This window comes from Sus scrofa, chromosome 3 (genome assembly GCF_000003025.6).
Source record: "Sus scrofa isolate TJ Tabasco breed Duroc chromosome 3, Sscrofa11.1, whole genome shotgun sequence".
Lineage (NCBI taxonomy): Eukaryota > Metazoa > Chordata > Mammalia > Artiodactyla > Suidae > Sus > Sus scrofa.
In genome coordinates this window covers 57,233,508-57,246,266 of record NC_010445.4, presented here as the reverse complement: position 1 = coordinate 57,246,266, position 12,759 = coordinate 57,233,508, and the positions used below count along the sequence as shown (strand labels likewise).

At 44.3% G+C, this 12,759-nt stretch overlaps 2 gene segments (V, D, J or C); both read right to left on the bottom strand.

Annotated features, from left to right (window-relative positions):
- Positions 1-12,759, bottom strand: part of LOC100736878 — a 106,951-nt gene that overhangs the window by 75,072 nt on the left and 19,120 nt on the right. The window contains 2 exon segments of the V gene segment in view: positions 10,616-10,925; positions 11,308-11,458. Of these exon segments, the coding sequence occupies positions 10,616-10,925; positions 11,308-11,356 (359 nt within the window).
- On the bottom strand, positions 6,785-7,644 carry LOC110259980. The segment is given in 2 exon segments: positions 6,785-7,374; positions 7,568-7,644. Coding segments are annotated over 2 exon segments (408 nt in total).

The following is a 12,759-nucleotide window of genomic DNA, read 5'->3' as shown; positions in this document are numbered from 1 at the left end:
CCTGATGGTTCCTAGTCAGATTTGTTTCCACTGTGCCATGATGGGAACTCCAAAACACTCATTTTTAAATAGGAACTAATTTTTCATTTGTTAAGAAACAGGTTGGATTTCTGGCTGTTGACTAGGGGGTTAAGTATCTGATGGCCGTGCCTTGGGTCGCTTTGGGGGTACATGTTCCATCCCTGGCCCAGGAATTTCCATGTGCTGTAGCTGAGGCCATAAAAAAACATTTCAAAAGGAATATGTAACAAATCACAGAGTCTTAGTTCATTTATTAAACTCTTTGTTTTTGCTCCATGTAACTTGCATTTCATAACAAAAACTTAATAGTGTGGTGAGGTAAATTAAGATATACAAAATGTAGACCTCTCATTTACAACGTCAGTGTGAAAATATAGATATTTAAACTTTCTAGACAGTTAAAGCATATCCTAGAGATTTTCGTTTAATGTTCCTCCGGGTCCAATAAAATAAAGAACCTCTAATTCAGTCATTGAAAAGCAGATCTAGTTTAAAACAGAATTTATACCAATTGAAAAAGTCCATGAACACACAAGTCAATGAATTTTGTTGATTTTACGTTTCAAACTCAGACTTCATAGCTCTAACTCTGAATAGCATTTATACATCAAAATGTGACCACCTTCTTTGTGTAAATTCTTAAAGAACATTTTCATTTTTTTCTCTACTTCCCAACACACAGCGTGCTAGTTTCTAAGGGAAAATCGTAATGAGTAGAAAGAAAAAAATAACATAAAAGCATGCACATGTGCTTTGTATGCTGCTGTCAAATCCAACTGACTTTTCTTGAACATTTAGTGTAGTATATTTCGGGAATATTTTATCTTTATAATCTAATGCTTTAAATGTCAAGGAGAGTGTATAGAAGTACAGCCGAAGGAGAGGTCCTGTCTGTTCCATGAGACTTTCTAGGAATGCTGCGCTGCCCACTCCTGCCGTCTGCATTATTCTTCATGGCACCTGATCTCACCTTACCTCCTGGATGTGAAGGACCCTGGCTCTCTTCCTCCCAACCATTCTTGCATCCTCTTCCCTCAGTCATTTCTATTCTCCTTGGGCACCTCCTCATTTTGTCTACACTTTCAGGGTGGCATTTTCACTTTAGTTTTTTTTTTTTTTTTTTGCATTTGTGTTGCTGCCATTCTCTACATGCTACACTTCTTTGACCATGTCCATTCTGAAGATGCAGATTTTGTATTTTTGGTGTTATTTCATGTCTTCACTTACTTGGGTCATTATTCTGTATTCATTCTAAAGGAATGGTGGGACCTTTTCTTCTTTTTGGTAACATTTTAAAATTTCCCTTCTTCAGGCTCCTCAGTGGCATATGGAAGTTCCCAGTTTTATCCCACTGGTAAAGTCGGAGCGAGAGCAACTCTGGATCCTTAACCCACTGCATCAGGCAGGGGACTGAACCATCAGCTTCACAGAGACAAGGCTGATTATTAAGCCACTGAGCCACAATGGGAAGTCCTCTATAGCTTTTTAAAAGTATGGCTGCTGAGGATTAAGATGGAGGAATAGGAGGACTGGAGCTCAACTTCTCTCCTAAAAACAACAAAATTCACAACCAGAAGCTGAGCAATCTCCACCCGAATGGACCGGAAACCTTAAAAAAGATACCCTACTCCAGAAGCAAAAGAGGAGGACACATCAAGAGGTAGGAGGGGCGACTTTGTGATATAAACAACCCCATACCTCCCAGGTGGGAAGCTCCACAGACTGAACACTAACTGGTTCACAGAGACTCACCTACAGGAGCGAGAGTTCTGAGCCCCACATCAAACTCTCAGGTGCTGGGATCTGGTACTGGGAGAAAGAGCCACTGGAGCATCTGGCATTGAAGGCCAGTGGGGCTTGTGCGCAGGAACTCCATGGGACTGGGGGAAACCGAGACCCCATTCTTAAAAGGCTTACACGGACTTTCACGTGCACTGGATCCCAGGGCAGAGCAAGGTCTCCATAGGAATCTGGGTCAAACCTGACTGCAGTTCTTGGAGGTCATCCTGGGAAAACAGGCATGAATGTGGCTTGTTGTGAGGGAGGGACATTGAAGGCAAAGCTCTGGGAAGATTCAGCAGTTGCCTTTCTCTGGAGGTGGCCTTTTTGGGGAAATCTGGCCCCACCCATCTGTCAGCACTGAGAAGCCCCAGGGCAAGCAACAATCCAGGTGGGATCACAGCCCCACCCCTCAGTAAACAGGCTGCCTAAAAACCCCTCAGGCACACAGCTGCCACTAATCCCATCCAGAGACTAAACCCCACCCACCAGAGGCATTAGAGGGATTAGAATCAGCTCCACCTGCCAGGGGGCAGGCATCAGCCCCTCCCATCAGGAAGCCTACAGCAAGCCCCCCATACCGACTTCAGCCACAAGGGGGGCAGGCACCAGAGGTAAGAGAGGCTACAACCCTTGTATCTGTAAAAAGGTCACCACGCCAAACACCTATAAAAATGAAAAGACAGAGAACTATAACTCAGACGAGGGAGAAGGGAAAAACCCCAGAAAATCAGCTAAGTGATCAGGAGATTGTCAGCCTCCAGGAAAAAGACTTTTAGACTGTTGATGCTAAAGATGATGCAAGACGTTGGATATAAACTGGAGTCAAAGATGGATAACTTACAGGAAACCCTGAGCAACAAGATACAAGATATAAAACTTAAACAAGAAGAGATGCAAAATACAATAACGGAAATAAAAAAGGCACTAGAAGCAGCTAACAGCAGAATACAGGAGGCAGAAGAACAAATAAGCGAGGTGGAGGATAGATTAGTGGAAATTATGGATGCGGGACAGAAAAGATAAAAAAGACTGAAAACAAATGAAGAGAGTCTCAGAGAACTCTGGGACAATGTTCAACGCACCAACATCCGTATTATAGGAGTGCCAGAAGGAGAAGAGAGAGAGAAGGGGACAGAAAAAATATTTCGAGAGATAATAGCTGAAAACTTCCCTAACATGGGAAAGGAACCACTCACTGAAATCCAGGAAGCACAACGAGTACCATATAAAATAAACCCAAGCAGGAATATCAATCCAACTGACCAAAATTAAAGACAAAGAGAAAATCCTGAAAGCAGCTAGGGAAAAGAAACAAGTAACATACAAGAGAACCCCAATAAGGTTATCGGCAGGTTTTTCACCTGAAAGTTGGCAGGCCAGAAGGGAGTGGCATGATATACTTCATGTGATGAAAGGAAAAAGCCTCCAACCAAGATGACTTTACCCAGCAAGGCTCTCATTCAGATTTGAAGGAGAAATCAAAGCCTTCACAGGTAAGCAAAAGTTGAGAGAATTCAGCAACACCAAACCAGCCTTACAACAAATCCTAAAGGAACTTCTCTAGGCAGAAAAGAAAAGGCAGCAACAGGAAACAAAAATGCCACAAGTGACAAGGCTCACCAGTAAAGGTATATATACAGTAAAGACATGAAATCATCCATGCACAATTATACCACCAAAATCAGAAATCAGGAGAAGAGGTGGGTACAAATGCAGGATTCTGGAGATGAACTTGCAATTAAGAGAACAACAAAACAATCTCATATCCATGTAGACTCTTACATCAAACCAAAACTCTGCAACTGATACACAAACAAGGAATCTCTGGAGAAGAAAGATATCTCATAGTAAATCAGTGCATAATCCACCATGAAGGGGGTTATTTGACATCATTCTTGGAATGCTGACGTCTTCTTAGATCTGATTCTGGTTTCCGCTCCATCAAAGAATTTATGATGAGTATAATTAAATAATGCAACTGTACAATTAAATAACACAGTTCTGCAAACGTGTTATTAATAACCGTTTCTCTCCATGGTATTATGTAAAGTCTATAATGTCTTGTTTATCACATCACCTAGAATGGTGTAATGCCTTTATTGAAGAATCAATAAGATGTAACAAATTGTGAGGACATATTTATATAGTTACCCTGTATTTTAACCCATTTATGCATTTTATATTTTACTTATTTCAGAGGGTGTATTATTTTTGTTATTCTTACCAGTTAAGGTATTCTTTTTACTATGCTATATAATATATTTAATGGTATATAAGGCTTTCTTCTTTATAAATTTTAGTTGCATAATAGACACAATTTTAATATAATGCCAGTTTTTAAAGAAAAATTGAAATGTAATACATAATACCAAATACTAAAGAGGAAAGCCATACAAACTGGGATAAAGCCGAGAATGAATTTCCTATTTGTCTCAGCATATTTTCCATTCCACTTCTGCAGAGGGAGACACTTAATCTGTTTCTTAAGATCCATGATATAAGAATCTGTCTGAATGGAATTGTGTTTAAATATATGTATTTTATTCTGTTAAAAAAATGATGTTCTGTGATAATCCATGTGGGAAAAGAATGCAAAAGGGAATAGATATACGTACATGTATAACTGAATCTCTTTGATGTACAGCAGAAATTATCACACCTTTGTAAATCAACCCTACCTCAATAAATTAAAAAAAATTAAAAAATAAAAAAGACATAAAACAAAAACAAAGAAACAAACATACAAAAGGATTGCTGCCTCCCAAAGAATTTCGGTTTTCAACATTCCTATCTCCACATTGGAGCCAACCCTTGAGAATCGTGTTCCTTCGATGATGTGTTGGAGTACCTATTTCCTGATCTGCAAGACATGATTCTTTAGGAGCAGGAGGAACTTTCCTTAGGTTGCTGAGGTGGTTTCTTTACACCAACACCTAGTCTGTATCCACTACAAGAAAGTGCATCCTTTAAACCCCTTGGTGCTGTGTCTTCTGACTCTTTGGTGCTCTGTGGTTGCCAGAGGATGCATATCTGCAGCTGATTTCCACAACTTCACTCTCCGGAGGCCCCTGTTTCCCCAGGCCAAGGCTGTCCTTTCTCTGGGGGACTGCAGGCAGGGTTTTGTGTGTGTCCTTGGTGCTTCCCTCTGGGAAGTGACCATTGCTCCTAGGGTGCAGCCTATTGCTCCCCCTCCTGGCTCCATAGCCTTCTCTGTCACTGCTGGGATGAACTCTCTTCCCATACTCCCCCAGGATGCTCACTTCCTCTGAGTCGGGCTGTCCACATTGTCAATCTGGGTTGTTCTTTTCTCCATTGACATAGAGCATGAGGTCAGAGTATGCTCTGCTTCTAGTGCTTCTGTAAGTCTGGGCTTGGAGGATTTTCCTTTGCCTTATTGTCCGTTTGTACTGTCTCCTGAGGCTCTTTTATGAACTCCCCTTTATCAAGCTGTTGTTCTCCTATGGGAACTTAGGCCTGCGTGAACACGGTAAGTGTGAAAACGTATTTCCACCCATTCCCTTGAGGAGCATGAGGATTAGTGTGGGTTTTTCTACATCGTATATGAAGTTGTGCACTGCCTCTTACGCTGCTCTTTCGAAGTACTTTTATCACCAGTAGCTACTGACTTCTACGTATACTTTTTAAAGTATCTATTGAGGCGCTCATTATTTATCTTTTAATCTTTTGATTTGGGAAATGACAAACTCTAGTTTCTCTTCAGATCGCATAAATCTTTCACCTTTCACTTGGGAAATGACATAAACAGTTTTTTGAAACCCAACTTGAGTTTTTTAATTAAAGCTGCTGATGCTCATAATGCCTTACTTCACTTGTATATTTCCAGTTTGGGTTTGCCAACATTTTCTTTCAGATGTCTATACCTAAGTTCACAGGCCGAAGGGAGCATCCTTTTCCCACTTTGCTCTGTCTTTGTCTGATTTTGCAATTGAGGTTCATGAACAAATGAAGGATCATTTTCTGCTCTTGTATTTTCTCAAATTTGGCATAATTCAGAAGAGGCATGAGTTTTCACATAAGCTAGTGTTCATCTCTTAGAGTATCTGACTCTAGAATTTCCTTTGTGGAAATATTTGTAAGGACCCTGTCCAATTATTTTCTGATCACCCTGACAGGTAAGTTTCCCAATGTTTGTCTGTTTGGGGAAGTGATATATATTTCTTAGGATTTGCCTCTTAACAGCTTGCAAATTTTGAGGCATAATATTTATAGTTTTTCACAAAGTTCTCCTATGGCTTCAACTTATGCTGCACACATGGTCCAAGTGTTTTATTATGTGGAATCTCCTGAATCTGGATAAAGCTCTAAGAAATACTCCAAGAATATTTCTGGCCAGCAAGTAAGGAAAAGGCAAATACAAGGAAGAATCACTCCCTTCCACCTCTTGGAACAGGTCACTGTCACCCACAGTCCCTCAGGGAGTCTGATCCACTGCTGTCCGATACAGTGCAAGGAGGCAAAGGCAGCCATTATTCTGGGAGAGTAGAGTGTGCAGAAGTGGATGCAGCCAGCACCTGCAGTCAGATGTGCTCCGGCTTTTGGGGGAGGGCAGAGAAGACCTCATTTCTAGCTTTAGCTTCCTGGATGAACTTACCCCCAGGTAGATTAAACACTTCTTTCCTGTATTAAAACATGACTTGGCCAGAAACATCAAGAGAGAAACATCTCAAAATCCACATGGGATAATAGATGGATAATCCAGAACACACACGCAAAAATCAAAAACTTAAAAATCTGAGCAATATGGGAATAAACAACTGGTCTAAAATTGAGACAAAGACCATACAAGACAGTTCATCAAAGAGACAGACCGAAGACAAATAAGAATATGAGAAATTATTCCACATTCTGTGTCATAGGAAGATGCAAATAATAGACACCACTGCGCACCTGTCAGGATGGCCTAGAGCCAAAACAGTGAGAACACTCAATGCTGGCAAGGATGTGGAGCAAGAGAAACACTTATTCATTGCTGGTGGGGATGCAACATGGTACAGCCATTGTGGGGACACGCCAGTGGTTGCATACAGAAAGAAAAGTCCTATCATGTTTTTCTCCCAAACTTGAAAACAATACCCACTTGAATTCTGCACACAATATTCCCTGGCCCTTCTAGCAAAAACTTGCCATGACCTTCTAGTGTGGTCTGAGAAATGCTCTCAGCGGTTGGAGGCACCAAGAGCAGCTGGGGTGGCCAGCCTCACACATCTGCTTCCCCGGGGAGGGGGGGGTTTGTGCTGGCCTGTAACACTGTGGGAGGTGCACTGTTAAGCTGCTGACAAGAATAAGTTGCAACATCTTCAGCCTGCAGGCCACTGATGGTGAGGGTGAAATCTGTGCCAGATACACTGCCCTTGAACCGGGAAGGGACTCCACTTTGCAAAGCGGAGGCCCAGTAAATGAGGAGCTTAGGAGCCTTCCCTGCTTGTTGTTGATACCAGGCTAAATTATTGCTAACACTCTGACTGGCCCGGCAAGTGATGGAGACTGTGTCTCCTAGAGATGCAGCCAGGGAGGCTGGAGACTGGGTCATCTGGATGGCACAGCTGGCACCTGAGAGGGGAAACAAAAACACATATTCCTGTTATCAGAGGACTTCCTTGAAGAGCCCAGAGGTACTGAGCACAGTGGCTGAGTGGATGCTCCCATGCCCCAGACACACAGAGACACTCAGGTGTCCCACAGTGAGTAGGGTCAAGGGGCAGGTGTCAGCAGTGGGAGTCATTGTGAGGGTCTCCCTCCTCACCTGGGAGCCAGAGCAGCAAGAGCCTGAGGAGCTGCATGGGGGCCCTCATGTTCATGCTGGGTCCCGACTGCCACTGCCTCCTGCCCAGGGTGGGCCCAGACTCTTAGTAAGTGTCCAGGGTAGGGGGTTGTGCTCTGGGAACATGCAAATCAGCAGGGGGAGGGGAGGGCTGGGCACAGCTGCAGGGCTGGCTGGTCCCAGTGACAACCCAGGGGCTGTGCCCTGGGGACTCAGGTCAGAGCAGGGAGCACACATGTGCTGCAGAGAACAGGTTTCTCCCTGGAGACCATAGGATGGACTCAGTGCACTGTCCTTTTGGGAGAGTATTTGTTTTCTTCCCCTCAATGTTCCCCATTTCTTGCTCCATCTCCATCTAAGAGCTGGAATATCAGGGATAAAATATTTCAAAATACTGCAGGGAATTTAATAATACCACTTCATTGTGTGCCTGGACCTATTCTTGAAGCTGGAGAATTTTCCTCTATGGTCTGATTCTCTGATGACTAGGATGAGGTACATGCTTTGATGCTCCTCAGACCAACCACTGACTGTGTTTCCCTGAACTAAATGTGTTGGTTCACCTGCATCTTCCTGCATCACCAGATCTCCTAAGAGATACCAGCTCTCAGGGGTTGGTGGAAGGGAGCTGGGGCTCAAGCAGGGGGAGGCATGGACCATTGAGAAAGGTGATGTTAGAAACCTGACACCTGGGCAGGAGCCCACAAGGTGTGGACAGGGCGCTGGCAGAGACAGGAGGGGAGCCTCGCCTGTGGTATGGCAGCCACAGGGGAGACAGGAGGGTGTCCCCTCAAGGGGGTGCTGCCAGTCCTGGCCCAGTGCCAGGTGTGGAGCTGGAGGGACATGAGGAAAGCATTCATGTGGCTGGCATGGCCAGTGCTGGTCATCTCCCCAACCACCTCTGCTTCTTGGTCCAGTTACAGAGGAGGGCCCTGGACTTGGAGCTCAGATATGGAGAAACTAAAGACATCCCCAATCCAGTCTGATCTTTTCTCTCTGAAGCAGGGTGAGGACCAAGACCACAGCCTGTAATTTTGAACTTGAGCCCCAGCCCAGAAATTGTCTGAATTGAAAGGAAACCAGCTGAAACTGACCCAGGACCTCCTTCTATGCTGTCTGGTAACTTCCTGGTGGTTGTCGGCTGGCTGAAGTCCCTTAGAAGGGGTGCCATCCACATTCTATTCCCAGGCACCCAACAGCTGGCAGCAACTTCTGAAGAAAATGTTCCCCCAAAGGCAAGTGAGCTCTCAAGTGTGCCCCCCCCCAACACAGGTTGAGATTTCCATTCCCATCCAGAGTGTTGAATGTGTGTCTTTTCCTTAAAGAAAGAGATCAGCTGACAGCTTCTCTGATTCTGGAGACCACACACTCCACCAAGAGGAGGGCTGGTCTGGCTCAGGAACCAGGGGCCATGGAATCTGCCAGATGGGAGAGGGGCCAGAAAATCAAACTGCTCTCTGCAGGCTTCAGTGCCAGTAGCCCTGCCCCCTGGGTCTGTGAGGCACAGGGGACTTGCTCAAAGACATTGGCCCTCTGGACCCAACTGACATATAGTGACCACTGGGCTGAAGGATAATGAGCCTAGTGGCTGCTCCTGGGAGGCCCTGGCAGCCATTCCCTGGATGAGGTATGGGAGGAACCCCCTGTGTGGGGAGGTTGTCCTGGTGGGTCCATACCCCCTGTCTACACAGAAGGGGACCCAGGCTGGGACTGAAGCCTCCAGGCCTCTCCCTCCAGGCTCTCCAGACATTTCCCCAGAGCCCTGGTTGGAAGCTCTGCATCCTCTGGGCCCCAGAGCTGCTCCTGTGCCCTGAGGATGGAGCCCCCTTGGGAGGCCTGTGTTAGGAGCTGTGACTCTGTGCAGGGTCCAGGGAGCGTCCTGCTCACAGGAGGATGTGCAGTGTCCCCAGGCTCCACACTGGGCATCAGAGCAGCAAGCCATTTGCATTTTGGATCAAATTGTGCCCACTGTGATTATGTGTAGAAACACGCTCTGAAGACCTGTCATTCTTTGTGTGTGTTCTAACTTCCATAAGCCGCTTTCTTTTTCTTCTTTGAACTTTCTAGTAAATCCAAGTTTATCTGCACTTGCTATGGAATCTCTTCTGCTGGATATGAAATAATCTCTCATTGGATTTATTGATCAAAAACTGGATTCTATCATCCTGGACATCTTAAATTATTTTCCTCTGATCATACCGTGTCATTGCATGCAACCAGCATGCCCATTTTTGTTCAGACGTATTTTTAGGGCATTTTAACAAATGGGATCTATTTGATGTGTCCATTTTCTAAAATTATAACTAGAAACTTAGTGTCTAATATAAACATGAAATAAACATGTCACATGAAAAGCCACATGTGTTCTTTTCTGATTGTTTTCTTTTTATGTCAATATACTATCATGATTGTAACGCAAATAGTTTTTTTTAAGTTGCCAAAAGGCACTAACATTCATCTCGAGGTACAACATTAAAGGGTTTGGAAAGCAACATTGCAACAAGTCCAAAAAATAAAAGGGTAAATTGGAGAAATTGTATTTTTATTAGATGAGAGTGTGATGGAAAATGGAATAATACAAACTAAAATGCCAACTACATGTATCCCTATCCAGTGGCACCAATTATTAGTATTTTTAACCAGATATTATGCTTTTCTATATCACTCCCAAGACTGCATCTGGAAAAAAGCTCAGAAGAGTTTCAAGCAGAAAACCTGAACTGAAAAAAGGGAATTCAGCTGAGCTGTGGTTGTCCCACAGGCCAACTTCTCTCACTGGCCTGTTTCTAAGGGGGCATCACACCAAGGCCGGGCAGCTCTCAGGCCTTAACATCGGGTGTCTGATGAGGAGCTAAGGCTCTGCTGGTCCACAGGCCTCAGCTGCACCCTCTGCCCCTGGTTCTCCCACTTCTTCCTCTTACACAGACTCAGAGCTTCTGCCCCTCTGCTCCCCCAGACAACATGCACACCGATGTGTGCAGCTGGGCCCCCAGGAGAGGGGTTTGTGTTAAGGGCTGTATCACTGTGGGAGGAGATTGTAAAGCTTGAAAACAGTAATAAACTCCCACATCCTCAGCCTCCACCCTGCTGATTTTCAGGGTGAAATCTGTGCCTGATCCACTGCCAGTGAACCTGTCTGGGACCCCAGTATCCCTGTTGGTAGCATAATAGATCAGGAGCTGTGGAGACTGGCCTGGTTTCTGCAGGTACCAATTCAAATAATTCTTTCCATCAGTGTGTAGGAGGCTCTGACTGGACCTGCAGGAGATGGAGGCCGGCTCTCCAGGGCTGACTGACAGGGAGAGTGGAGTCTGGGTCAGCACAATGGCCCCATCGGATCCTAAAGGAAAGAGGAAAGTCAAAGATTCTCAACAATTGATAAGCCAATTCTCAAAGTTCCCTTTTCCTTATCTCAGTCTACATCATTTTTTGTTTCAACTGAGATCCTAAAGAATCAACTTCTAAAAGAACCCAGGATTTCTGAAGCACAAAGTGTGTCTGAAATCTGCCTACACTTCACCCCCATTCTGCATCACCACCTTCAGCAGAGGACAGGGACTTGGATTTCATGTGGATCGATCCTCCTCATGCTCACAGATCCAAACATCTCCTGCCCTTGGCAGAGGGTGAGAGATGTGAACGTCCATATGGGCCAATACACATGAAGAGCTGTGCTGCCCCCACAGCCCCCCTTCCCCTTCTCATCTCCCCTCCATCCTCACCTGGGACCCAGAGCAGGAGGAGCCCCAGGAGCTGAGCAGGGAACCTCATGGTCAGCTGTGAACGGAGGAGCCCTGATCAGTCCAAGCCAGACTAGAGCTGCCCTTTTATGTCAGGCTGGCCAGGGAAGGTCCTCCTTAGGGGACAGCATGCAAATCCCCTGGTGGGGGCAGAAGAGGGGAAAGAGCCAGTGGAGGAGGTTGGGTGGGACTCAGCTTTGAGCCAAGAAATCTCATGGGGCTCATTTTTCTCACCATTTTCACTCATTATCTTGACATTCATGAGAGCAGCTGTCACTTCTCTTTACTCCCTTACAGTCTCAGGAAGATCTTTCATTGCTCCCCGGCTTGTGTTCACAGGTCATCCTTTTTTAATGAGAAGCTCTATTACAACTTATTCACTGAATCTTTCTAGTCTTATTTAAGTAAGATTTTTAACATTAGAAATAGTAATGAATGCTGCTTAAATAATATATCAAACATTTAAATCATCCATCAATGTGATCAAAAAGGTTTTCTTTTGGAAATCATTTCTAATCAGCTACATTAATAAACCCTCTGGACTCACTGGACCTCATGAGGATCATTGTCAGCGTGATGACTCATATGAGCCCCCAGAGCTGCTCTTAGTAGAAATCTGGAGAGCTGCCCATGTGGGAAGCAGCTTGACTGTAAATTACCATCAACCCTGAGGACCAGACCTAGTGATTTTTTTTAATTTAAGGCATAGAGTTATAATATCTTCCTATTTTGGAATGTGTCCTCTCTTTCTCCTCTTAGATAATAGAGCATAAGCCCTCATCTCACATGCCTCCTCTTCCTATTGGCAGGTCCAGGGGCTGCTCCGTTGTTCCTCTTTTAGCCACTAGGAGGTGTCTGTCTTTGTCCTTAAGGTCCAGACACAGCTCTTAAGGGAATCCAGTCATACCAGAGAACTGGCATTTTGATACAGACCTATAGCCATGAAACACTCATTTTAAAGTCATAACTCATTATTCATTAGATTAGGAATATGTAGGATTTCTGGCTGTGGGTTAGTGGGTTAAGAATCTGGCTGCACTGGGTCCCTGTGGAGCCATGGGTTCCATCCCTGGCCCAAGCATTTCCATGTGCTCCAGGTGGGGCCATAAACTATGAATAAAAAGAAATATGTAACACATATCAGAGTCTTATTTTCTTTATTAAACTCTTTTTTTGTTTCTTTAACTTTTCATTTCAATAATGACAGCATAATAGCGTGGGGCTAAATTGAGGTATACAAAATATATACATAGGATTGAAAATATAGAGTTTTGAGTGTTCTAAAAAGTTAGAAGATATACCAGATGTTTTTAGTGAATTTTCATCTGGGTCCAATAAAAGACAGGACCTCTAATTTAGTGCTGGAAAAGCAGATTCAGTTTAAAACAAAATTAATACCAACTGAAAAAGTACATGAACAGACATGCCAATGAA